The following is a 26,819-nucleotide window of genomic DNA, read 5'->3' on the forward strand; positions in this document are numbered from 1 at the left end:
CTACAGTAACACTACTATAATTTATATAATAAGCTGCTGTGTAGCCATGGGGGCAGCCATTCAAGCTGGAAAAAATGAGAAAAGGCACAGGTTACATAGCAGATAACAGATACGTTCTGTAGAATACAATAGTGTTTTATCTGTTATCTGCTATGTGCCTGTGCCTTTTCTCCTTTGAATGGCTGCCTCCATGGCTACATAGCAGCTTATTTATATAAATTATAGTAGACTTTCTGAAGTAAACACACAACTTTTACCAGTGCAGGGCAGCAGCACATTATATTTTAGTTACTTTCATACACTTTCATTTTTTGGTGTTACTGTTCCTTTAAAGTTGAGGGTAATTTGGATTTCTTTGTCTCTGTATTATTTTTAGCAGCTGATGACTCCCAAACAGTTTATCTGCTGTGCCTAAAATACATGTGTTAATGCATGTACATAACAAAAACAAGAAAATTGTACCAATATTTTAGCTTGTATGTCAGTAAAGTTAAATCTCTTTTAATTTCAAGTCTCAATTTAGTTTGATTATATCAAAAGCATTGGAATTATAAGTATTTACAGTGGTTTGCAAAAGTATTCGGCCCCCTTTGAACTTTTCCACATTTTGTCACATTACAGCCACAAACATGAATCAATTTTATTGGAATTCCAGTGAAAGACCAATACAAAGTGGTGTACACGTGAGAAGTGGAACGAAAATCATACATGATTCCAAACATTTTTTACAAATAAATAACTGCAAAGTGGGGTGTGCGTAATTATTCAGCCCCCTTTGGTCTGAGTGCAGTCAGTTGCCCATAGACATTGCCTGATGAGTGCTAATGACTAAATAGACTGTACCTGTGTGTAATCTAATGCCAGTACAAATACAGCTGCTCTGTGACGGTCTAAGAGAATATTGGGAGCAACAACACCATGAAGTCCAAAGAACACACCAGACAGGTCAGGGATAAAGTTATTGAGAAATTTAAAGCAGGCTTAGGCTACAAAAAGATTTCCAAAGCCTTGAACATCCCACGGAGCACTGTTCAAGCGATCATTCAGAAATGGAAGGAGTATGGCACAACTGTAAACCTACCAAGACAAGGCCGTCCACCTAAACTCACAGGCCGAACAAGGAGAGCGATGATCAGAAATGCAGCCAAGAGGCCCATGGTGACTCTGGACGAGCTGCAGAGATCTACAGCTCAGGTGGGGGAATCTGTCCATAGGACAACTATTAGTCGTGCACTGCACAAAGTTGGCCTTTATGGAAGGAGTGGCAAGAAGAAAGCCATTGTTAACAGAAAACCATAAGAAGTCCCGTTTGCAGTTTGCCACAAGCCATGTGGCTCACGTGTACACCACTTTGTATTGGTCTTTCAGGTGGAATTCCAATAAAATTGATTCATGTTTGTGGCTGTAATGTGACAAAATGTGGAAAAGTTCAAGGGGGCCGAATACTTTTGCAAGGCACTGTATAAAGTGCCCATATATTCTGAAGCACTGTACAATAGTCAAGTCAGTCTGATAAATCATTGGAATTAGTCTACAAATGAATGTTCCCAGTATGATTCTCCCACATTTTATTGTCAGAATTCTCCAAACTTTATTCAACACAAAAATATTTTTTTAAGCATAGTCATAAATATATATTAAAGTGATTTACGGCACTAGAAAAAATGACTGGGGGCCTGTGCCAGTGACTGTTTTAAGTTTACAAACTGGCTCTTACCACCAGAAGGTTGGATTTACTCTGCAATCATGCACTGACTTTTCATGTTTAATGGGAGATCAAATGCCACAACTAAATACTACATATCTTATTTTACTGGATTAACATAATCTTTATAGTCCTGTGGTCAGCCTTCTCTTTCATTTCATATTTGGAAAAGGTTTAAAGGGATATTGAGACCACCAAGCAATTTTCGAAGGAATTTCAGTGCAAGTGATTGTCCTGAGGTACTCCTAAACAAACGCTGCGTAGTGTTCCTGTGAGTAAGTTCTACAGACACCCTCAACTCCCCAAAAATATGGGGTGCCTATCCATAAACTCCTGTTATATACACATTTTGTTTTTTTGACTTGAAAATTCTTGTTTGTATAACTCACTTTATATGGAAGGTTTAAAGTTTTAACTCTTTAACAGTAAACCCCCTTTCCATTTTGTAGCCTTGTGGCACTACATTAACTGTATTTGTATAGTCCTGGAGGAGGATAAGTTTGATATAGTTCTATAAATACAGTATCTTGGTAATATTTCCCTACAGAAGCCAGTAAGTCCCTGTGATGTATGTAGGTATCTTTATATATTTGTGTTAATATACTGATGCTGTCCATACAAGGACTTTCCTGGCTATATAAAGTCTTAAGGCCACAGGCTAACTTCTATTATGAAATTCAAAGATCTTGTCCTTATAGCAGGGATCACCAGCCTTTCTTACTCGTGAGCCACACTCAAATGTAAAAAGATTTGGAGAGCAACACAAGCATCATAAAAGTTCACGGAGGTGCCAAATAAGGGCTAAGATTGGATATTAGGGAGCCTCTATGCACACTATCAGCTTACAGGAGGCATAACTACCTGGTTTGGGGGCACTGAGAGCAACATCCAAGGGGCTGGTGTGCACAAGCCACTGGTTGGGGATCACTGCCTTATAGTTTGGTGTAGGGAATATATTTTGCAATGATACATATGGTTTTGTGATCTGTGGGGTGTTCTGTGTGTGGAGGTTTGTGGTTAGGCGCAGAGTGAATGGAAGAGGGGGCAGTTAGTGGGCTGGCAGTGAATCAGTGTTATGCATGATTTTGGTGCACATGTTACATGCATTAGTCATAGACTGCACTGAAAGATGGACTGACTATAAACGCCAGCCTGGTAAAGTGGGTGCACTCAAAGGACAGGACTAGTGGTAGGCAAAAGAATAGATGTGATTGCCAGAGTACGCACCCCACTGTTGTGCTCCAGGCACGTGCCTAATTCCGGCACGTCAGTTTTTTTATGGGCACTTACATGTGGAGAATATGGATGACTGTGGAAACATGGTGTCCTATATAGATGGCTGAGGCTGGCATCCAAGTCACAGAACAGTGGAGAGTGAGCTAGTAGAAAAGAATCAGCACGGTGGACATCAGATCCATGCCAAACACATTATATTTTTGTTCGTTTTTTTGGTGTGCTTTACATATAATTTCATAGTAAATATACTATATAAGTTATCACATGAAAGTAGAAATTGTGTGTTGCATTTTTCTTTGGAACAGTGGCAGAGCTTCCTCTGATGGCCAACAGCAGTCCTTGCCTTTTCTTACTATTTACACACGCATGTAGTATTTCACACAAAGCCTCAGCAATAAGATTTATGAACTTGGATAAGGTTTATCTGAAATAAGTCAAAACCTAAGAAATACTATTTACATAGTGGACCTCTGCTTATATTATGAATCTGGTTTAGACTTTTCCTGTTTACTGTGAAGTTTAAACTGAATTTACAGTCTTTTTTGTTTGTCATTTTAATGCATGAATTAAAACTTGGAATTAACTGTAAGCATGCATAGTTTACTCCTATTAGCTACAAGTAGTTCCCTTAATCTACAAAGGTTTGTAAATGTAGTTTCTCCGAGAACACTTAATCTGCTTTGCACAAGAGCTTTGAGAAACCTTTATCTTTTTTTCCTTTCATGTGTTTATTTTCTTAAAATGACATGATATTTTCTCTTACAATATCATATTTCATGAAACTAGGTGAATGCTCTGCTATCTCTGATAATCTAAAGACATTCGATGGCCACATGGGCTTGCACCAATGGCCATTGTTGTGACCCGATCATTTGGCCCTGGGGCCCATGATCACATCAGTCCTATATAGCCCATGCCAAACGAGTGGATCTTTCAATGTAAGACCAGCTTTAAAAAGCAAATATGCCCCCGATTCCACGAATTGAAGAACACCATGATAACTTTGTTCCATTGCAAAGTGATGAACTCTGGGACTTCTTTCCGTAGGGGGCAGTGCACAGACTTTTGAGAAAGCACTTCAAAATAAAAAAACATGATGGGGGGGGGGCTTGCATTATAGTGAGACTCTAGGCCGGTGATCCCCAACCAGTGGCTCGTGAGCAACATGTTGCTCCCCAACCCCTTGGATGTTGCTCCCAGTGGCCTCAAAGTAGGTGCTTATTTTTGAATTCCTGGCTTGGAGGCACATTTTGGTTGCATAAAAACCCAGTGTAAAGCCAAACAGAGCCTTCTGTAGGCTGCCAATCCACATAGGGGCTACCAAATAGCCAATTATAGCTCTTATTGGCACCCCCATGAACCTTTTTCATGCTTGTGTTGCTCCCCAACACTTTTTCCATTTGAATGTGGCTCATGGGTACAAAAGGTTGGGGATCCCTGCTCTAGGTGATGTAAACAAACAGGCTTTTATGGTGTCTTTTTAGGCTGTCTGTGTAAAAATAAAATACATTTATATTTATATCTTGATGTGCAGTTAGTGATTATGTAACTATTCTACATAAGCCCAACTGAACGAGCTCACAGCAAACCTGTTATATTTTCACTCTAAGGTAATTTATTCTAAGACCCCATTTTTAACAAGGCTACGGCACAGAGTTAACATGCCTACTAGCTAGAAATAACCTCCTATTATAGTAAGATCCTTTGACAGGTCACACATTAGAATAAACAGTTAAGTTACCAACGTAAGTTACAAGATTTCATTTAGCATTACATTATAACACAGCATGGCTATGTCATTGGCTAACTTATGGTCATTTTGCAGTGACATTTGTTGCATCTTGTGCTTTGAGAAAACAGCAGGCATTTAGTGGCATATTGATAAAATGTGAAGCAACGTCTCTGAACTTAAAATGTTTTAAAAAAACAGGACACTACACTGCATAATATGTTTGCATTTCACTGTTGTACTTTTCCTCACTCTTATAGCATTCAATAATTATTGCTATTGTATAAGAAACCTTTAGGGCTCTGGCACACGGGGAGATTAGTCGCCTGTGACAAGGGAGATTTGTTGCGGGCGACTAATCTCCCGAAAATGCCACCCCACCAGCGAAAATATAAATAGCCGGTGGGATGGCATGTGCGGCGCCACAATTTACATTTTCGCCGGTGGGATGGCATTTCGGGGAGATTAGTCGCCCGCGACTAATCTCCCTGCTCGCTTAACTCCCCGTATGCCAGAGCCCTAAGGGTTTCTTATGCCAGAGCCCTTTTGTTAGAATACTTTTATAATGCTTTAAAAAAGATGGAAAGAACAATGGATTTGTATGTATGTATGTATATCTTTATTTATATAGCGCTACTTATGTAAGCAGCGCTGTACCCTAGAATAGATTAATTCAAACAGGGGGTTATTAATAAGATAATAATAGATAAATACAAAGTATAACAATAAATACAAGGTACAGTTGCAATAAGTTAAGAATCAATAAGTTAAGAATCAAAGACACAAGAAGACGGAGGTCCCTGCCACCTACAGAACTACACCTTCCAGCAGATTGAAGTGAGCAGATTAAAGTGAGCTGAGTTGGCTGTTTTAGCACTTGTATTTTTAAATGCCTGTAATTTATTGCTTTTATATTTGAGCAAACATTTAGTTTAGGTAAATCCGTGTTTCCAGCTTTCTGGTACTGTCTGGATGTCTAGTAGAAATAAATCACTTCTAGGGTATTTTAAGCAAGTGCTTAAGCTTATTTATGTTTTATTGGCTTGTGCTGGCTAAGCAGCAGTAGTATTTATTCTTTGTGTGTCGTCTTAAATAATTATTTTATTAAGTCCAAGAATTAAAACACATAGGTATACATTTCCCCTAATCCTGTCACAGAACAGCATTTATAGAGTGTAATCCCAAATAAATACAAGATAAACTGAGAATACGTTTGCACCTTTATTTTAGGATTAATGTAGAAAACTCCCTCTGAGTCATACCGATTACCTTTGTGTCTTCACTTCATTCGCATTTGCCCATGGCTGATGATGCTGCCACATGTGCCTACTGGGTGCCTTTACCAGCCCAGACCATTCTAAGTCCCTATGTGCTTCTGGTACAGGAGAGGGCAAGACAATAAAGGACAGACACATTTTTATAGGGAATCTGGTTGTAGGCAGCACCACAAGAATGCAGTTGACTAGTTACAATAAAATAAACCCTGACTGTGCATTGTTTGTTTGCTGTTATAGTAAAATAGTAAACAAAATTGTTAAAAAAGCTAAAATGAACCCTTTAGTTCAGGGGTCCCCAACCACTGGGCCGTGGACCGGTGCTGGGCCACGGGCTGTGCTGGTCTCCCGTTGATTTTGTATTATGGTGAGCTGTATTATATTTTATAATGTAATAATATCAATAAAAATAAAGTGCATAATATAAAATGTAATAATGACATTTACATTATATATGTAATAATTAAATTATATACTATGAACTAGCTGTGCTGAACCGGGCCACCTGGTCTCCCATTGATTTTGTATTATGGTGAGCTGTATTATATTTTATAATGATCCAGAGGTCCAGAGACTGTATGTTGCTCCTTCTTATGACAAAGAATTATGATAGGCTTTTGAACCCACTTCACTGATAACTGTTCCAGGGTTTCCCTCATATTTCAGAAGCTCTTGTCTCAAAGAGAGCTGTAAATAAACAGGCCTTTTTAGCTTCGAAATCATCAGGAATAATATTCTGCCAATAAATGTATTTCTTATACTTCGGTGGCATCTAATCATTACTAACAACACAAAATACATTACAAATGTTCAAGTAATAGAACACCTGGGTAACAGTAACTATAACATTCTAACTTAATATGTTACAAAACTATATTTACACTTTGTCAGCAGCGAAACTAAGGGGTTTATCAAAATGTGAGTTTAGAGCTTAATACATAAAATCTCACCACATTCTATTCATTCCTATGGGTAGTTAGAAGTGTATTTATCAATGGGTGAAAGTTAGAGTTCACCATTTAATAAATATGTTTCTAAAAATCCCATAGAAATGAATAAAATGTGGGTGAGTTTTTATGTATGAAGCTCTATACTCACATTTTGATCATCACCTAAGCTTCAGGAAATAAAATTTTACTTATTTAAGATAATTACTTCACAGTTTGTCAGATAAAAACATAGACCAAAAATGGTTGTTCCATAAAAATTATATTTAATCAATATACAGTTTTCAAGTTATTTCCTTAGGAAAGTAATGTAAGAGCATTAGACCAACCTATTTGGCTTAACTCAGATATGAGGAAGGAAAAAAAAACAACATCAGAGTGGGATATATAGGATCTATTCATTTTGCAACAAATGTCGTAAACCAGCAGTCAAGAAGTCTGAAACAGAAAATGCAGAATTCATTGCTTCAGTTGCAAAGATCACAACTTTGTTTAAGTATATTAATTGTAAAATCATGCATGTTCATATTCTGGACCCGATAAAAAATGAACATTTTTTTATTTCAGGGCACTCTAAATGTGCTTATTCATTACTTTTTTTTATTCTCAATTTATTCAGTAGAGCTAGTGTCTGAGGACTCACGTTATAGTGGTATGAAAGGCTTAGCCCTATTGATTGTCAGTAGTTGGTGTGCTACTAGGTTCTGTATTAGATCCACATTTGCACAATCTGCACAGCTAAACAGCAGATGAGATTGAATGCTGATACATATAATGACATATTCATATTATGACCTTGGGATTTAAAAATATGCAGACTACTTATGCCCTAATAGGATTATTGATAATGACCCATCTTGAATATGCAGTGCCGTTTTTGTGTTTAGTACTCAAAATGGACATTATTAAATTTGGCACCATCCAAAGAGGAACTAACCAAAGAGGAACAAGTCATGGTAACTTTACCAGTTGCTTTATTAGCAACCCCTATTTTCTTCTTTTTGTTTTGTCTTTCTCTTGACTTAACCTTGCCTTTTACTATGTATTTCACAACATCGGCAACTAAAGAGACATCATAGTCACTTATGGTCAGATTTCAGATTCAAAACAAATTGCACTCACCCAAGCTTCTATGCTTCTTGCACCGCTTGCCCCTGCGCAACCGTCTTTCTATCTTTCTGAACATTTGAATTTATAAGTGTGTTTAAGTCAGCATAGCTTTTGAAATAAATTAAAATCTTGATGTAATTACTGCACTACTGCATGCAGAAGATATACATTATTTTGTTACCTAATGTGTTGATGCTAAGATTGATTATCTAGGAAACGGTTCAACAAAAAGGCATGTTTTTAAAGTAAATATTTACTGCCAAGGTACACTATAACAAACATTAGTACAATAGGTAGTTTGGGTGATCACTTATAAAGTGACTTTATCATGCTACTTTTTATGGTTACATGTGGTTCTGAGTGCCCCTGTAAACGATCACATTGATTTTAGCTTTTGCCTATGATACCTCCTGCAATGGATGAGATTGCTTTAAAAATGTGTTAACTCTCCCCTGGGGCATAAAACTGGAACCCATCATTCTTCAGGTCCCTAGGAAACTGGGAACTGTAATAAAAAACAGTTAGGGAGCCATTATATAAGCACTTTCTGAACTTTCTGAATGTAATGCATTCTGTCCCCTTCCTCTAGTAACCTACTTTATATCTTGAGATCTGTTGGATACAAAGTGAGACAGATAAAATTCTAATTTTTATTGTATTGTTTTCATAATCTGAGTACAGAAGAAGAAATTAGGAATGCAGAGTGACTATAACCCCAAGGCCTTTTTGGTTAAAAGCCAGAGAAGGAAAACTGCTTTAGTTAACAGCGCATAAACACCAGTGCAGTAGTCCTTGGGTGGTGGAAGATGTCCTTGTTAAGGATGGAAACAAGCATATGTTTTATCCACCTATGCCTTTTTAAAAATTCTGACATAATTTGGATTGTTTTTGAAATGTATTTATTGCCACCATTTTCTCTACATCTAACCTCCTCCATCTAAACATTCTCGTTTGCCTGTTGCTCATTGGTAGTCATTGTGGTTTGGGGATTTTCCTTTTGGAGAAATAGAGACACAGTGTCATATTATACAATGTATTTGGGTCATGTTTATAACCTTTATCTCACATCTCAGCTCTTTTGTGTCATTTATTTTCATATTAGCAAGAAATGGCTGATCACTTGCCTGTTTGAAAAGCATCTTGCAGTCCATTGGGTTATGTCCATAAGCATAATCTGGGTTCTTTCATGCCAATTTCGTAAAGCTTCAGAAAACATTTTAAAATTAAAAGCAACTAAGGATGGTTTTGCCATCATTATGGATATAAACAGGTATAGGACCCGTTATCCAGAATGCTCAGGACCAAGGGTATTCCGGATAAGGGGTCTTTCCGTAATTTGGATCTCCATACCTTAAGTCTGCTAAAAAAATAATAAAACATTAATTAACCCAATAGCAATAGTATTGCTTTGCATCCAATAAGGATTAATTATATCTTAGTTAGGATCAATTACAAGGTACTGTTTTATTACTACAGAGAAAAAGGAAATCAGTTTTAAAATTCTGAATTATTTGATTAAAATGGATTCTATGGGAGACGTGCTTTCCGTAATTCGGAGCTTTTCTGCATAATGGGTTTCCAGATAAGGGGTCCGATACCTGTAGTAGCTTATTTTTCATTGAGTACTATCTAACAAATCAGAGCTCACTCAAACTAAACACTATCATGTTTAATTAACATTCCCAGGGTTTTCTTCAGCATTTACCTTAGTGCACTCTATCCCTATTTCAGGAGTTTGTCCTGGAAATTCTTCTGCTGGGCTGTTTATCAGAGTTGGTTTCTGCAGAACAAGGGGTTTAGAAGGAATAGAATGCACTGTCTCTCCTGGACAAACTGACTCTGATTTTCAGCCGAGTTTGAGAGGGACTGCTGGCAGTATTACCGCACACTAAGGTAAATTCTAAAAAAAAAAAAAAACAAATTTACCAAGTTTTGTGCTTTGATGAGCTCTAGTTTATTATAGATATTTTTATTTGTGACCCCCTTTAAATAAGACACTATAGGAAATGGAAATGCTGTATTTTGGACATTTTTGGATAACTGTTTTCTAGATAATAGATTCCCGTACTGGCAAGTTTTGATTCCTACATGAGGAAGAGATATCCTATTCGTAGAAAATTTATCTATGAGGAGCACCAATAAAGGCACCATTTTTAAAGATAATTGTAAGATATTGGTTATTTTTAGCCCAGAATGAAAGCTGACACGTGCATTATTCATTATTGCTTACAATTTTTTTTGGGGGGGGGGGGGATCACTTATGCTATGTCTCCTTTAATGGGTTTCAGAATCTTAAATGATTATTGATTACTAGACACAATGCGAGCATTTCTAGACATTTTATAGGTATTTTTATTGCCATCTAATGAGCTCTGTTTCTTAGAGACTTTAAAGGCCCACATTTTTGCTGTAAGGTTTCCTTCACTCTTAAAAAAAAACCCAAACATTAAACATCTGGAATTTCTTTTTATGATAAAAAGAGTAGAGCATGCACCAAAAAGTATGATAAATCATATTTTTCTGGAGAAAGATCAGATTCTCTCTGGGAGATGCACAACTTTATCTATTATATCTTGCATACAAGAGTATTTTACTTAACAGGACAGTTTGTTCTTTCAGAAAAACCTTTATTTAACCATTGCTTACTTTTTACCTTATTGCCCGTATGTTCCTAATTATAATTTGGCAAAAGTAGTTAATGGAAGGACAGCTACTGAGCAATTGTACAATATACAGTGGAACCCTTTCCCATTTTAATGTACAGGGTAGTTGAAGCTAAAATGTATTTTCAATTGAATCATTGTAATTGTTCATCAAGTCTTCATCATCTATTAGACCAATGATATTATCTATGTGAATGCTGTATATAAATGAAACAAAGAGAAGGCTAATACTGTTAGTGGGCAAGTAGGCTAGAACACTTTGACTATTACCACCTTGTCCAACATTAATTCAATGTATAGGGCTGGTGCTGAACATACTATTCTTCTTTTAGAATATGGTCACACAGACCCATGTGTTGCCACAATTATTCTAGGAAGGAGTGTCACTATATTTGCTTATTTAATATTGTTTTACAAAAAGATTTACTCCAGTGCTTATTCCCCACTGAGAACAGGGGACAGTATGCTGCAGCTACGTTGGGCATGTTAAAGGGCTTATTTAAAAAAGCTGTACCTTTAAATTTAAAGATGCAAGGTACACTGTTCCTCCTCTTAGTGTTTATATATGCAGCACTATGTCTGTTGGGCATCTTGTGCCATGGGCAGAGTGCATTTGAATGGGTAGGTGGGAAAAAGGAGACCTATGTGACTTTACGGTCTTCCCCATTGACTGATGAGTGCAATAAAATTAAGGTTAATAACTCAAATCCACTGTGTAGTGGAACTTTAAAATAAAGGTCATTTTTTGGGGGGGGGGTTACTTGACAACATAGAGATTTGTGGGGTAATAGTTAAATGCCTTAAAGGGGACCTGCCACCCAAATAAATAATTCCAATTTCTTTTCTATTGTGATTGTTAAGCAAAATTAACTTCACATACTATATAAATGATAAAAATGATAATGATAATAACAGCTAGCAGGCAGCTGCCATTTTGTGGGCACTGTTATTAAGGCAAGCTTTGTATCACCCCAAAATCTTGTGTATGTGATAGAATGGGGGACCTGATACCCTTGCCCATGCACTGGCTGCACAATTAGATGGTGAGAAGGTAGGGGGAATGTGAGTGCTTAATGGAAAGTTTAAGTAATTGTCTGCCCCGCCTCTATGCCTAAGGCATAGAGGCGGGGCAGGCAGAATATGATTGACAGCTGGGATTTTTACATGCATTTATAATGGGTTTGAATGTGTTAATATAAAAGTGAATTTTGGTTTCATGTTTAATTTGAAAAGGAATTTTATTATACAGCTTTTCATGTCTAGGTGACAGGTCCACTTTAATCTGCCCAGCACTTTTTGCAAAGTGCAGGCAAACACTATTCTAATGTCAAGTACACAAAAGCTTTTATATGCACTTATTTAGTTTAGGGCATAGGGCTGATCGGTCATTTGCCATATACAGCAGCTGTACTCCACCTAAAACAGGCCGTACACAGGAAAATCTGAGATTTGGCCAGACCAAGTCGGTAGCTTATGGCTCCTGTATGGAGCCTTCCTTACTTCCTCAAAATTACATCAGACAAGGCACTTAATGCCCTGTTCATGTATTCCTCTCTTGATTCCTCTCATGGTTCCCCACAGGCTTCTATGATGATCACGTTGATGTACAAGGAACCAAACAATTGGATTAACCTGATTTGGCCCAGTGCATTGGAGGCCAAATCAGGCTTAAAGATCCTCTTGAATTGATTCTTACACGTATGCCCAGCTTCATTTATGGCTTTTGTGCAACCCCAATTTGCCCTCCAGGCGCTATTCTTGGGGTGTGTTGTGTTGCTTGCATAGTACAAGACCCCAAGTGATGTGTATGCTCTACATTCCTTTAGAACTGGAGGAGGGCAGCACCATAGAAGTCTAGAAGGTAAATGGGGGGATAAAGGGAAGTCTCTTTGTCAATGACAAATGCTATTTTTATTCTTGGCTTTACATCTCCTTTAAGCCGTATAGAGCATTGATAGCATAAAAAAAAAGTCACAAAGATACCTGAGGCATTCCTAATTCTTTAAGGTTTTTACCAAAAAAACTATTTTTCATTCTTCATTTTTATGATGCTAATGAAAAGACAGCATTAGTGCAAACAGGCTACAATAAAATAATTGCTGACTAGTGTTCTGTAGGCTAAAAGTTTATTATTTCCATCAAGAGGATACATGTTATCTTTTTCTCTGTCACCAGCAGAAAGTGTTGCTCTGTGTTTTATACCAGGCAATAATTGATACAACTTGCATTTCTTTAGGCATACAATGCAGTAACATTTATTCTGGAATGACTCTGACAAAGATGTACAAAAATCGTTTTTTACAACATAATGAGTTACACACAATTACATATAATCTATTTGCTTGGCCAAGCAGGAGCAGCCATCCTAAAATAGTGAAACTGCAACAAAGTATTTTAGAGCCCAGTGTGAATAGCCACAGGCTTTTGAGCTTTGCATCTAGAGCACTAGATTCTAAAAGAGCACGTATGGGAAAGCATGTAGGAATCCCCCCCTCCTGATTCCCTATCTTAAGCGTCATTCTGAAGTGCAAGGTAGGCAGTAAGGACAGGGCTGAACTGCATGTCCTAACCCAGATATTCTATTCCTTGCTCAGTGCAGAGCGCAGTGTTGAGGGGGAAGCAAATGCTCAATAGATTAGAGCACTCTTGTGCCCCACTGGGTTCTAAATGACCCCTAGTATACTATATGTGGATGCTGCAAGCTGTAGTTTACTATAGCTAGAGGGCCATGAGTTTAACATGTATGCTCACATAAGTGCTGGTATTACACTTAAGATAAAGAGCAAAGGCTTGTCTCAAAGCTATAAATAAACCACTTAAAATCGTAATATAAATGACATAAGGCTATGAGCTGTATTCAGTGGATGACATGATAGCGACTGTAATGGTTTTAAGAAACACATCCACTCCTTCTGTATATTTTGAATTACATATTGGCACCATATCCTGGTGAGCAATCATAATAGTTTCTGGTACAACAGAACTTAAACATTAATCCTTTTCCAAATTTTTTTGGAAAATGAAAACAAATGATGCCATCATAATCGCCACATTTAGACAAGAAAGCATGCATGTAATGAAGTGCTTTGCCAAACACTGTGTTACTATATGCAGTCTGGGGTATGCAGCAAATGGTACTGGCACAAAGACATGGGAAAAAATTATTTCTGCAAGTGCAATTTTTTTTCTGTTTTACCAATATTTTTACTTATGCTCTATTTATAGAACCTATATTACAGATATATTCCACAACTTCACATTATTAACTGCCCTAGTAGAGCTTAAAATGTAAGGTCCCCATCACATTCACACATGCTGTTATCAATTTTGCCAGGAGCAAATTAACCTGCCTTTATGTTTTTGGAGTATTGTAAGAAACCAGGGTTCCCAGAAAAACACAATATGTAGAGAACACACAAGCTTTTGGCAGATAGTGGAACACTGAACTTCGGAGATGCCAGGTAGCAATGCTAACCACAGTTCCACATATGCATACAAAACATGCTGTGTGGTGTGCTACATTTACTTTAACTGCATATTTATGACTGTAAATTGATTTTTTTTACCTAAACCAGCAGACAAACTAGGTTGCCCCAAGAAGAACCTATTATAAAGAACATGCTGGCAGTGCAAGAAATCTGGACCCATGGTGGATTAGATAAATCCAACCTGCCCAATAACAATTTTTAATACTTTCTGTAGGTCTGTGACAGGACATCATCCTCAACATTTTGGATCTGAGTACTTTATGTAGCATCCTATTATAAGGGACTTAGATCTCATTGCCAGACATGTCTTCTTTTGATTTCTATAGACCCTTTGTGCATTAAAGGCATTTTGTATATATATTGTATATATATAGTGGGCTTAGATCTATTGGAATTCCCTTTGTAAAGGCATAGCTATGACATGGCTATTCACATCAAATTGTGCTTCTGGGAAAGAACTATTAGCCTGGCACCAAGTTGTTACTGAGCAGATTGGGGCATTAGACACTGAAAACACACCATGTACAACTGGCCTTAGAACCTTTTTGAAAAAAGTATTGTAAGAGATTGTATTCTCTCTCTGTAGTTTTTCTACAGATTAAAAAGTAACTTCTCAACTCATGATCTTCTTTGCAAATGTCCATCATCACAGTATTGTCATATATATCCTGTAAGCCTCTAGTGCCACACAATGTCTTCTTCTCTACATATTCCATTGTGAGCATTGTAAGTTTATCAATAGAGCCTTGTGCAAGTCATAACCAACTGGGGACCCGATTGATGGCAAGATGTAGCGAGAAAGACATGCTGTGCCAGGCACATACTTGTAGAATTGAACATAATTTAAGTTTTCTAATGATGTAACTGTTATTTTTGTCAGTATGTAGCATAGGCCTATTCAGACTTGGTGTCAGTATTTAAAGTGGAAGTGACTAAAGATTTGCTTAATTTTATTTTTCTTATGGGACTTGTTTTCTGTAAAATTATGCTTTTTAATCTGCATATTTGTATTTGACTCTCCAAACTGTCACATAAAATAGAACTACTACTTTCAGAATCAGCAACTTTTAATATAAAGGATACTGTTATTAGAAAAAAATATGTTTACAATACTGTTTTTCGATTTGTGACAGTTGTCTTATCACAGTTTTGCATTTCTCCTGTAGGAGGCATCCATCAAGGCCTGAGTACACTAAAGGGTGGAAGTGATATCACTCCAGGTCTTGCAGTCCTGCCGTGGACCTGTCTCTGCACTTGGTGATGATTCTGGGTTTTCGTATTCTATAAATATCTGTAAGTAACAAGTGCTCAAAATTCTAACAAATATTCTCATGGGCAAAAAGATTAGTTTGCTTATCTGGAAACCTGTTATACAGAAAGCACAAAGTTACACAATGCCCATAGACTCAGTTTTAAGCAAATAATTCTGATTTTTTTTCCCTGTAATAATAAAACAAGTAAAACAGTACTTGTACTTGGTAACTAAGTTGCATAAATCCATATTGGTGGCAAAACAGTCCTATTTGTTTTTTTAAATATTTGAATGATTGTTAGCCAACTTAATTTATGGTGGTCCAAGTTAGAAAAAGATCCCTTATTCAGAAAATCATAGGTACAATGTATTCCAGATAATAGATCCTACCTATACCTGTATATTTTTAAGCATTTATAAAAGTTGTGTTTCACACCTGAATTTTTGCCAATTCTTGCAGTATCAGCAGATTGTCCTGACTTTAGCTGCTGAATAAAGTTTATGTGCTGGGGGGGGGGGGGGGGCAAAATTGTAGGTGTCATAGGAAAATTGTACATGATGGCTTGTACAATGTCTAAATGTCTATAAGCACATCCCTACAAGTAACATTTTTGCAGACTATAGATGTCCTGTAACATAAAGCTGCTCATTAGATTGCAGTAAAATTTTGTTTCATTTGATTTTTAGTACATGTACGACAATCTTGACCAATGTCTATGTACTATGGATACCAGAGGGTACATATCCATTTATATGGTATCTGGTCAATTAATTGAATACCTACAAGTCTCAGTCTTTGCATGGCCGCTTTAAAAAATCTAAACATTGAATAGCCAAATGAATATTTGTATCATTGCACTATTGTGGTGATATTTGTATATTTTTATTCATGAAAATAAGTGATTCCTGTCAACTACTAAAACATACTGGCATTTCAAATTGTTTAATATTGTATGAATTGCTCCTTCAGAGTAGACACTAGCCACTTAACCATTTATTGGCTGGCCAGCATTATGGATTTACACATATATATAAATTGCTGGCAAATGGTTTACAAATATTTGTAGTGATTATCTTTAAGCAAATAATGTTTCATTAGTTCAAGTGTTGTGTTTTCATGTAAATATTTTATACACTAGATACAATAATGGGCAAATACACCTTTGACTATTAAATAGCAGCTTGTCTAACCACAGACCAGTGCAAAATAAAATATATTTGGAGAAAAACAACTTAGCCAACTTGCCTCTTACAAAGGGTGTATTATTTTTATATAGGTCCTTGGTCTACTGGCAGAATTGCTGCCAATGCACTCCCTTGGAAGTCAGATGGGCCTGTTCACACAAAGCAATAAAATTACAAATATTATATGCAATTTGGTCCAATTTGACCAGATGTACCAGGAATGGCTTTCATTTTCATCTTACATCAAACCTGGGGTCAGTTTGTTTTCTCTGTGATTAGGTTCTGCATTGGAAAGTGTATTTCCCATTAAAAAAACATCTCATTCTGACCTTGTGTTCTCACAACCAACATCTAATGTCACATAATTTAATAAATGTTAAAACTAAGTTAACAAATGCAAATCATATGAGGATATTATGTCACTGAAATGATACCATGCAATTAGCCACTGTGTGTAAAACTTGAGGCTTGCTGTGGATTGGGATACCTTGGGCATTTTGCTCTGCTTCTTAAATCTGCCTCCCTTTCAGCCTCTATGCCTGCCTATGGTGACTTTGTTGTTTGTGATGATGTCACTTTCTTATTTATGATGATGTCACTTACTGGTTTATATAAAGTTGTTGCAGGTCAGGTATTGGGTTGGAATTGGTTAAATGTGGTTCTCTAATACATATTTATTACATTTATTTATTTTTTACATTTATGAAATACACAGTTGTGTGATTTTGTTGAGTCTGCTCAGAACTGCAGCCTACACAACTGGAATTAAATATATATAAAAAAATATATATCAAGAGAAGGTTAACAGAAAATGCCTTTTTAGAATTATGTCTATGAAGATTTTCATTCATCCAGGTCATGGTATATCTAGTATAAATAAATCTAAAGCAACTGGACTTGTTTGGTAATCATTGAAGATGTTTCACTACTCATCCGAGCAGCTTCTTCAGTTCAACTGACTGGTATGGGAAGTCCTCAGCATATATACTCTTCCACTAATCCAATCACAATGGCACTATGTAACTCTTCAGAAAGGTGACATCTGAAACTCACAGAGGTGTGAATGCTGTGGAGTTACTTTGAAAGGATTACCAAAGTATCATGCAACTCTTCAAACAGGTGTTACTTGTTAGAGTTGCATGAATGGATGTGTGAAGAGTTCTGAAACTGCTGGGGTACAGATGTTAGAACAGCATTGTATGTAGCAGACAGATGGTGTCGAAGTCCCCCGCCTCTGTTAAGGGATGGTTTCTCCACTTTGACATGAAAGGCCTCTTTTACACCTCTTTCAAACCAGCGGTCTTCTTTGTCCAAAATTTGGACGTTGCTATTTTCAAAGGAGTGTCCCTTGTCTTTTAGGTGTAGAAATACAGCAGAGTCCTGGCCTGTAGTGTTCGCCCTCCTATGCTGAGCCATTCGCTTGGAGAGCAGTTGCTTTGTCTCACCAATGTAAAGGTCGGTGCACTCCTCGCTACACTGGACTGCGTATACAACATTGCTTTGTTTTTCCTTTGGTGTTGGATCCTTTGGGTGTACAAGTTTTTGTCTCAGTGTGTTGCTAGGTTTGAAAAACACAGGGATGTGGTGTTTGTTGAAAATTCTCCTGAGTTTCTCCGACACTCCTGCTACATATGGGATGACTATATTGCGCCTTCTCTCTGCCTCAGGACGGTTATTCCTTTTGGTGTTCCTGTTGGGCTTAGTTGCTCCTGTTTTGACAAAGGCCCAGTCTGGGTAGCCACAAGCTTTCAGTGCTCCTCTGAGATGTTTACATTCCTTGTCCTTGGACTCTGTATCAGTTGTCACACTTTCCGCCCTGTGGTGTAGAGTTCTAATGACACCCAGTTTGTGTTCCAGTGGATGGTGGGAATCGAACAACAGATATTGATCCGTGTGAGTGGGTTTCCTGTATACTTCTGTTTTCAAGATACCCCCCTCTTGAATGGATATCAAACAGTCCAAAAAAGCAAGTTTGTTCTCATGGACATCCTCCCTTGTGAACTTGATGTTGTTGTCCACTGAGTTAATGTGTTCTGAAAAGGCCGCCACTTCATTGGATCTGATTTTAACCCAAGTGTCATCTACATACCTGAACCAGTGACTTGGTGTAGTTCTATTGAATGTGAGTAGGGCCTTCCTTTCCACTTCCTGCATATACAAGTTTGCTACAATGGGAGAAACTGGTGAACCCATTGCACAGCCATGTTTTTGCCTGTAAAATTGGTCCTTGTATTTGAAGTATGTGGTGTTAAGGCACAAATCTAACAATAAACATACTTCCCATACCAGTCAGTTGAACTGAAGAAGCTGCTCGGATGAGTAGTGAAACGTCTTCAATGATTACTAAACAAGTCCAGTTGCTTTAGATTTATTTATACTAGATACTTTTTAGAATTAGTTTTCATTGCTTGTTTTCCACCTGCCTCTAGTTACCACAAGGGCTTCTTATGTGCAATTTTCTTATTTTACTTATGTCCATTAATCAACAATAACCTTGGGAGGTATGGTGTTAATAGCACCATGTCGGTGTCATATTATACTAATACAGTACAATGCTGAGACAAAAGGCCTGGGAATTATGTTTGTATGTTGGCATGCATATGTGTGCCTTATGGAATGTCATGTTGTTTCACCAAATCTTATTGAATTTAAATGATCTGTGTTTGTCATATTGCTGGGTGCATTGGCCTGGGGTATTGTGTCATTCTGTGGATGTCCGATGGTGTGACATACAGAACTATGTCACATGGTGATTCAGCCATCTTGTTCAGTATGAAGGTCCCATCTTGAAGACAGTAGCTGAGGTAAATGTAGCTGGGTGAAGCAGTGTGTGTAAGTGATGCTATTATTTAGGGATCTAGACGAGCTTGTTGTTCTGCACATTCCATTGCAAAGCAGTGGCCCTCTCCCTGCGGCTCTCTCCCTGCGGCCCTCTCCCTGCTGTGTGTGCGCACTGCTGTGTAGGAAAGAGGCGCAGGCAGCAGAGAGGAAACGCTCAGAGGGCCAGGCAGAGCCGTGTTGTTTCTGTAAGTGCAGCAGTAGAGGAAGGGAGGGAGGAGGAAGAGTGGAGGGGTTGTGCTGAGGGATGGGAGTAAATGAAGGGGGGAGGTGAGTTATCAGGTGGTCGCTGGTGCTTTTGACTTGACAGATGCGGGCTTGTTTCTCTGGCCACCCCCACCTTTGTCTTGGGTTGGTCTATAGCGTACTGTGATTGTTATTTTCCGCGCATTGGTGCGGACCCCCTCACACTACTACGGTGCGCCTTCTGTAAGGATCTGAGGAGTTAGCTGGTTGCCATGACAAGGGACCTGGTCATGTGATCAGGATGCTGCTAGAGGCTGTTTTGACGTCAAGCTGTAGACAGAGCGAGTGAGTGAGAGAGAGAGAGAGAGAGAGAAGGAGCCGTGGCACAGCAGCAGCAGCAGCAGGAGGGACCGACACTGCCCGCAGCACGCACACCTACTCCGCTGATTCCCATCCATTCTCCCACTGACTCTTCTCGGAACCGGGACAGCTCCAATGCCGGGTCCGACCCAAGCGCTGTCCCCAAATGGAGAAAATAACAACGACATCATTCACGATAACGGGACTATCATCCCTTTCCGAAAGCACACGGTGCGGGGGGAACGTTCCTACAGGTAATGGGGGCAGGGGAGAAGCGGGGGCTTTCCTATCGATGTCCTAATGCAATGGAGCCAGAGACCCGGGATGTCACATCGCCCCGCTCCATCTGTTGTTTAGCCCCCAGCACCCACTGACATCACATAGTGCGAGGCTCTATATAGCCTGTAATGGAACGGCTGCCGGAGGGCCCATAATGCAACTGCAGGGCCATAGAGCCTTTCCCTGGGCATCGCCACGGAACCACTCTCCAGCTCTGGCTGAACTGCGACTTCCAGCATCCAGATACATGACTGCCTGTGCCCGGATGATGGAAGCTGCAGTTCATTGGAGGAGAGAAGGAGGGCTGCAGTTGTGAAGATCTCTGAGGGACTGGCCTGTATCCTTGCTTGTTGTTACATAATCTTACAGGGACACTGCCTTTGCCATGCTGGGGCTTAACCAGTTCACTGCAGGGCTGTACCCTTGCCTGTCTCCTCATCCTCCTTTTCATTGGTCAAGGGTGGCTGGGGTATTTTGAGATCTTACTGACCCTGCAAACATGAACATCATTTTCATTCTAGTAAATGTAGGTCGGTCAGTATGATTGAAATGCATATGTGTGCTGCAATATTTTAATATATATATAAAGCAATATATATACACACACACACACACACCACAACCCAAGCAATGTGTGTAAACGAAAGGCCTCCCTGAGGGAATGTTCTACTGAGCAGTCAGATTGCTTGCTCATCTCCCTACTCTCATTGGGCACATTTGTATCAGGGTGCCCTTGTCCAAGCAGGGGAGGCTTTCTCAAATGTGTGGAATGTTATGCTCATAGGGGAAAAAGCAAAAGAAGGGGCCATTTTCTGCCTTGAACAAGATCGTATATTATGGGACTGCCATTTAGTGTGACACTAAGATTTTGCCTTCTGCAAGAGATGCTTGTTACAGCATTCCATTCATATAATATTTTAGTTTTTGGGGGGAATTTTAGTTACAAAATGTGTTTAAAATAAGACCATCAATTTCATTATTTTTGTTACACAGAAGCACACTCCACTGAGAGCACCATGCAACCCAAATGTGTTTTTGCAGAGCCATCAGCATTCAGATGGCAGCTTTTATTTCAGGAGGGAAGGGCAGGAATGTGAAGTGAGAGTTTGCTTGTTTGGCTGCATGGAGCCATTGCTTTCTTTGGCTGACAGACAGAGCAGAAAAAAAGGAAGGAAATGGCAGTGGGGAGAGACTGAGACAGCCTGTGCTGCGTGAAGATGAAGCCTGCATGCAGGGTAAAGCAGCAGCAGCTAGGACTTTACAGGGGCACGGTTGTCCATTGGTGGAAGCCTAGTTTGCACAGGTCACAGGGTCAGGTCTGGGTTTAACTCCTTCTGCCTCAGAGGTCCTTTAAGTGCATTTATAGACCATCTGTTTTATTGTTAAGCATAATGGCTTTCTAAACACCTGCATGGAAAGAGATGTATGATTCTCATATGCACTAGTTTTGTCATGCATGACTAATAGTATGTTTTATGTATTTAGATATGATGGTGCTGGGTCAAGTGGAAAAAAAGCTTTAGTTTTGCTTTTTTAAAATTATTATAATTATTATTGATTAATAAATAGATGCAAATACAAATATTCAGTTTTAGGAAGGAACTGTTTTTGTGTATGTTCAAGGTGACATTCACAGTTTTGCGTGTGTTTATACTGGAAACATCACTATATAGCATTCTGTTTCTAAATATATATATATATATATATACATATATATAAAATATTGACATCTCAATGTGCACAAATGCATTAGCAACCCATAGGTAACTAGCTTCTGCTGTGGATAGAACATTTCCATGTCTCCACAGCTGAGATATGTATTTGCAGGATTCCTGCAGTAGTAGAGCCAGTGCATTGTGGCGTTTGCATTTATTTCTATTTCTGGTACAGAAAAAAAATATCCTGGTGCTTTTGAGAAAGGGGAAACATGCCGATATATTGGCCACATCAAGGTGAGCTTGGTAGTGGGAACTGGAAGGGGTCGGAAGAGGCAGTGTCCTTTGTCAGTGCTGCAGGCCTTGTTTTGGTGAACAGCTTGAAGTGTGCATTTGCATATCTGAAGATGGCTGCCCAGTAAAAAGACTGAATACATTAGTCATTAAATTGGAGAGTAAAAATGTGTTCAACAAACCAAACTGGACTGGTAGTTTGTAAGCAGATGCAGCACTGTATGACATGTCTAATTAATAGAGCTTTAAATATATGGAATAATTTTATTAAAAGATTAAATTGTATGGTCTTTTGAGCAAGGTCCACTGCTGTATATCCTAGTTGGCGTTCACATGTCACTATTGTTATTCTTTAGCATAATACACTACTTGTAGACTTGCTTTGGTTGAGCAATTGTTTGACATTCCTTGGCCTTATGCCAGGATTGTATTGTCACCTCCTCAGGTATTCATTGTACAGTCTGTGATTTCACTTTGATTTACATTGTGCATTGCTTGCCAGTTATTGTACCACAGTTCCTGCAAACTACCCCCCCCCCCCCCCCCCCAGTGCCACACGCCAGGCCTATTATTTGAAGAACAGAATACTCTAGCATAGTGGTACATCCACATACATTTCACCAGTATTCAGTACAATATGCCTTTATGTGTAATTAGAGTAGATGTGCCAAGTTTCACATGTGCCAGACCTGTGGCAAAACGGATGCTCATTATAATGGGTTGGCTGCTGGAATGTGAGAATGAAAGCACATTAAATATGGTGAAATGCTTATTTTTGTATGTGTTGCATTTTCAGCAGGCATTGGCATCTGAGTAGACGGCCTGCATCGTGATGCTGGCCAGATAGCTTGATATACAAAAATCACCACAAAACGAAGTCAGACAAACCAATTACGTCCATATTTGCTTTCTCAGTTTTTGGCAGGGAGGCAGCTATTCCAAAAGTCCCTTTCTTAAATGTGTTCCTATATATAACACTGTGCTTGGCTTGCTTTCATAAACACATTGTATAATAAGCTCTTTTGTTAGCCAGCATTCAGTCTTTGCTTCTTTTCAACAATTAACCTTAAGCGGATGCTTTGCAGTCTATTCCACACACATTCACACACATGGTTCACTATTATTGTCTAGTATGACAGGAATGAATTAAGCTGCAACAAGTGGATACAAACTTGTGTGTACATAGACTTGTTAGTGGTAAAGAACAACTAAATTAGCCATTGTTTTAATACAAAAGGATATGTAGTGACACTAATATTTTTTTTTCTCATAGCTTTCTAGAATTTAGTGTGATATCACGTTCAACACAATGCTGAATGTTTACCAGTCAGTTAAGAAGAGGAATGGAAAAAGAATGTTTCCAACAGTGTTCTTAAATTGGAATTGTAGCTCTTGGAGCACAGGGGTGTCATATTAGTGGCAGTTGAGATTCTTACATCACATACATTAGCACTGTCGCCTTATAGTTAGTTGAATGACTGGTTAAATGCAACTAAAACCACATTAGATTAGGTCTGATAAGTGAATCACACATTGCACAGAGCTGGAGTATACACCTGAAACATCCAACAGCTCTTTGCATTTTAATCTGTTGCTCTTGTGATGTCCCTGTAACTATCTCTGTCAAAGGCCTGGACTCTTGATACAAAATAGGCCCTGACATTTCAAGTACACAGAGGTGCAAATGTCCCCCACAGGACCAATAAATAGTAAATGTCTATGGTATCTTACAGCAGCCCCTCTGGCATTTGCCAAAATGTATAGATTGCCAGTCAGGGCCTGGCTGTACATCTTTTCCATTGTGGTAGCACCTGTGTTTAGTGCCTGAGAGAGAGACCATCGCTGGTCAAACTGTGACTGTTTTCATTGTAATTAAAAAATATGGAACGAGGTTTAGGCTCTGGGAATCCATTCTTATTTGTGAAGTGACAGTGTTTGCAGTTTCTCTGCAAAAAAGTTTCTTTTTTGATAAATGGCCAGCTCCAGTCTATAGGAAATACCCCAGTAAGTGTGCAGTTCCTCAGTGGCAAACAAGTGTACTATGCTACCTACGCCTCACTCCAAGTACCATAACAGTTAACTATTATTAAAATTCCGTAAACTTGCACAGCACCATATAATGCTGTGTGAGTTTTCCTGTTAGGTATACCTTGCAGAGGGGCCATAGAATATATGCTAAGATCTGTATAATTTACAGTTGAACTTGTAATGGATTTGCAGCATTCCCTTCAGCAGAATGTCCACAATGCTAGGAATTTTTATTTCATTTTTGTTATGAAGTAGCTGTTCTAGCAAGTTTATGACCTACAGGTTAGATGTCAGACCTGCAGATATGTTTTAGCTTTGCAGCTGCCTGCTCAACCACTGTTTCACTGAGAACTTGTATTGCAACAACATCACTGTCACTAACAAAAGTTTTAGGCAAATGCTGATGACATCCCTTAATACACTATGAACTGCAAAGGGCTAGCATACACTTCCACTCATACTCCAGCTTTATGTGATGATGTTTTGGCCCCTCTCAACCTTTTTTATCAAAGGTTTCTGTACCCCAATTCTGACCAGTGGGTAGAAGTGCCATTCCAGTCCAAAGCCTTTGCCCAAAGCATCTTTGTAGGTGCATTAGTGCACATTTCTAATAGACTGTATGTACATGCATACACTAGGTAATAAATGGGACTCTACGCTAGTACATTAGCTGCTTTTTATATGACAGATATTTGCCTGCATACTGAATAATGTACCTGAAAAATTTGCAAATGTAATATGCAGATATTTAGCCAGTAAGAAAATGCTAAATATTAAGTATGTTTTTAAATAATTACGTTAACCTTCCTGAAATTCACTTAGTTATGTAGATGATATAAAAATCTCCATCTCCAGTGTTAAAGGTTTGAAATTAAAAACACATGTTTTTTTCCTAATTAACACAAGATGAGGAGGGATTTCACAATTTTAGCAGAGGACAAAATGAGCCATACATATTTTGATTGGTTGTTTTATATCTCGCCACATGTGGGATTGGCCTACTTTGTGTTTAGCACTTTGCTTTGATAGACAGAGTGTTAAACATGTTTATACAGTTCTCTTAATAGCAGTGTGCACATTGAGTCTATAGTATAAGTAGCCACAAGTGTGACCTGTAAAATAAAAATGGGAAGCATCTGCAATCCATTCTGCTCTGAAACACACATACAGATTTGTTCTTTTTTGCTTTCTTCACAGGGGCCATAGGGAACAAAACTGTTTACAGAGCGTGTCCCATCCTGCTCGTAAAACAGGCCTGTTCTTTCCAGCAACATATCTTAAAGTGTGAATTAATAGATTTTTTCTTCACTAGGCCTTGCCTTGTACTTGGGCTTTTTTATGTACAAGTCGGAAGTTCCTTAAAAACGATTTGGCTCTGGGACAACACTGACTGTTTAACCAGCCCAAAAACAGATTAGTTATTAGGGGTCCTAGGGACAAATCTGGTATTCGGTAGGAGCTCTACTGATGACTATAAGTGTAGGTGTGGTAATCTCATGGCATTTGTTCTACACAGAGTGAGTGCACTGCACAACTTCTGCCTTTTTGGTAGTTTCTGGTGAGTCCTGCCTCTTACTTTAGATTCCTCAGGAGGGGGTTATTTGTCAGTTTATTGACTCCTCAAGGATCAAGGTCAAAGTTTTTCTTTACCTGGTGCCAGGTGTATGGAACCATCCACCAAACAGCTGTCTGTATGGCTTCCTTTTCATCACTTTATCTGCTGGCACACATCCATATTGTTGTACAAAAGTGTTGTTATGCCCATAGCAGCCCATCTGTCACTTACAGTTGTAATCAGCAAGTTTATGGAACTACAAGGTTATGAAACTATTTGGTGACTTCTATTATCCTTATATTAAAAACAGGGGGTTCACTATGTATTATAATACACAAGTTTCATTGTGACAGAAATTAAATCACAAAACTTAAACTTAAAGGTAATTCCTAATAGATGCAATTCATAGCACACACACATATATGTGTGTGTATGTATGTATTTTCTGTCTCCAGTCACCTATGTGATGCCTGGTATAGAATCAGATAAGGGCTGCTAGATAAATAATATAAAGGTGGAGGAGGACTATTATTAAAACCCCACCTTGGCTGTGTTTTGCAAGGTAGCATGATTATTCAGAGTCATTTCGAAGGCAAAAGTTCATGTGTGATATAATTAATATAACATGAAACATTTGTTAAAATGCTTCATTAGATTCTAATTCACTGCTGATTATAAAACAGTTTATCACAAATAAAACAAACTAAAAAATGTAGTCATATATTCAGCCTGTTTTGCCCACCACTTCACTTGCCAAAATGGGCAACTGTCTGTCTTAAAAAGTACACATTACATTTGCAATTACGTGACAACAGTGACAACTGTCATTCAGATTGACAAAAATTGCAGTAGTAGCAGAAGCATCACCTATTTATGACCACTTGTCCCCAAAGCTGAAGGTTCTAGCTCCGTTTTGTTCGAGATATATCTTTTTAGAAGCATAACCAGAAAAGCAAAACCTGTTGGCTTCTAGTATGTTCTTATTATGGTGGCAAATCAGGACTTTTGCAGAGATCAGAGCTCAGACTGTTGATT

At 38.4% G+C, this 26,819-nt stretch overlaps 1 protein-coding gene across 3 annotated transcripts in view; it reads left to right on the forward strand.

Moving 5' to 3' along the window:
- The window catches only part of mapre2 (microtubule associated protein RP/EB family member 2), a 74,900-nt gene that overhangs the window by 12,433 nt on the left and 35,648 nt on the right, over window positions 1-26,819 (forward strand). The window contains exon 2 of one of the 3 annotated variants that reach the window (XM_012964294.2): window positions 15,319-15,445. The exons of 1 other annotated variant lie outside the window; for it this stretch is intronic. Coding sequence is in view for 1 of the 2 variants with exons in the window: in NM_001126931.2 (NP_001120403.1) it covers window positions 20,109-20,227 (119 nt within the window). In the remaining variant the exon portion in view is untranslated. 3 annotated transcript variants of the gene reach the window in all.

Source organism: Xenopus tropicalis, chromosome 6 (assembly GCF_000004195.4).
Source record: "Xenopus tropicalis strain Nigerian chromosome 6, UCB_Xtro_10.0, whole genome shotgun sequence".
Taxonomy (NCBI): domain Eukaryota; kingdom Metazoa; phylum Chordata; class Amphibia; order Anura; family Pipidae; genus Xenopus; species Xenopus tropicalis.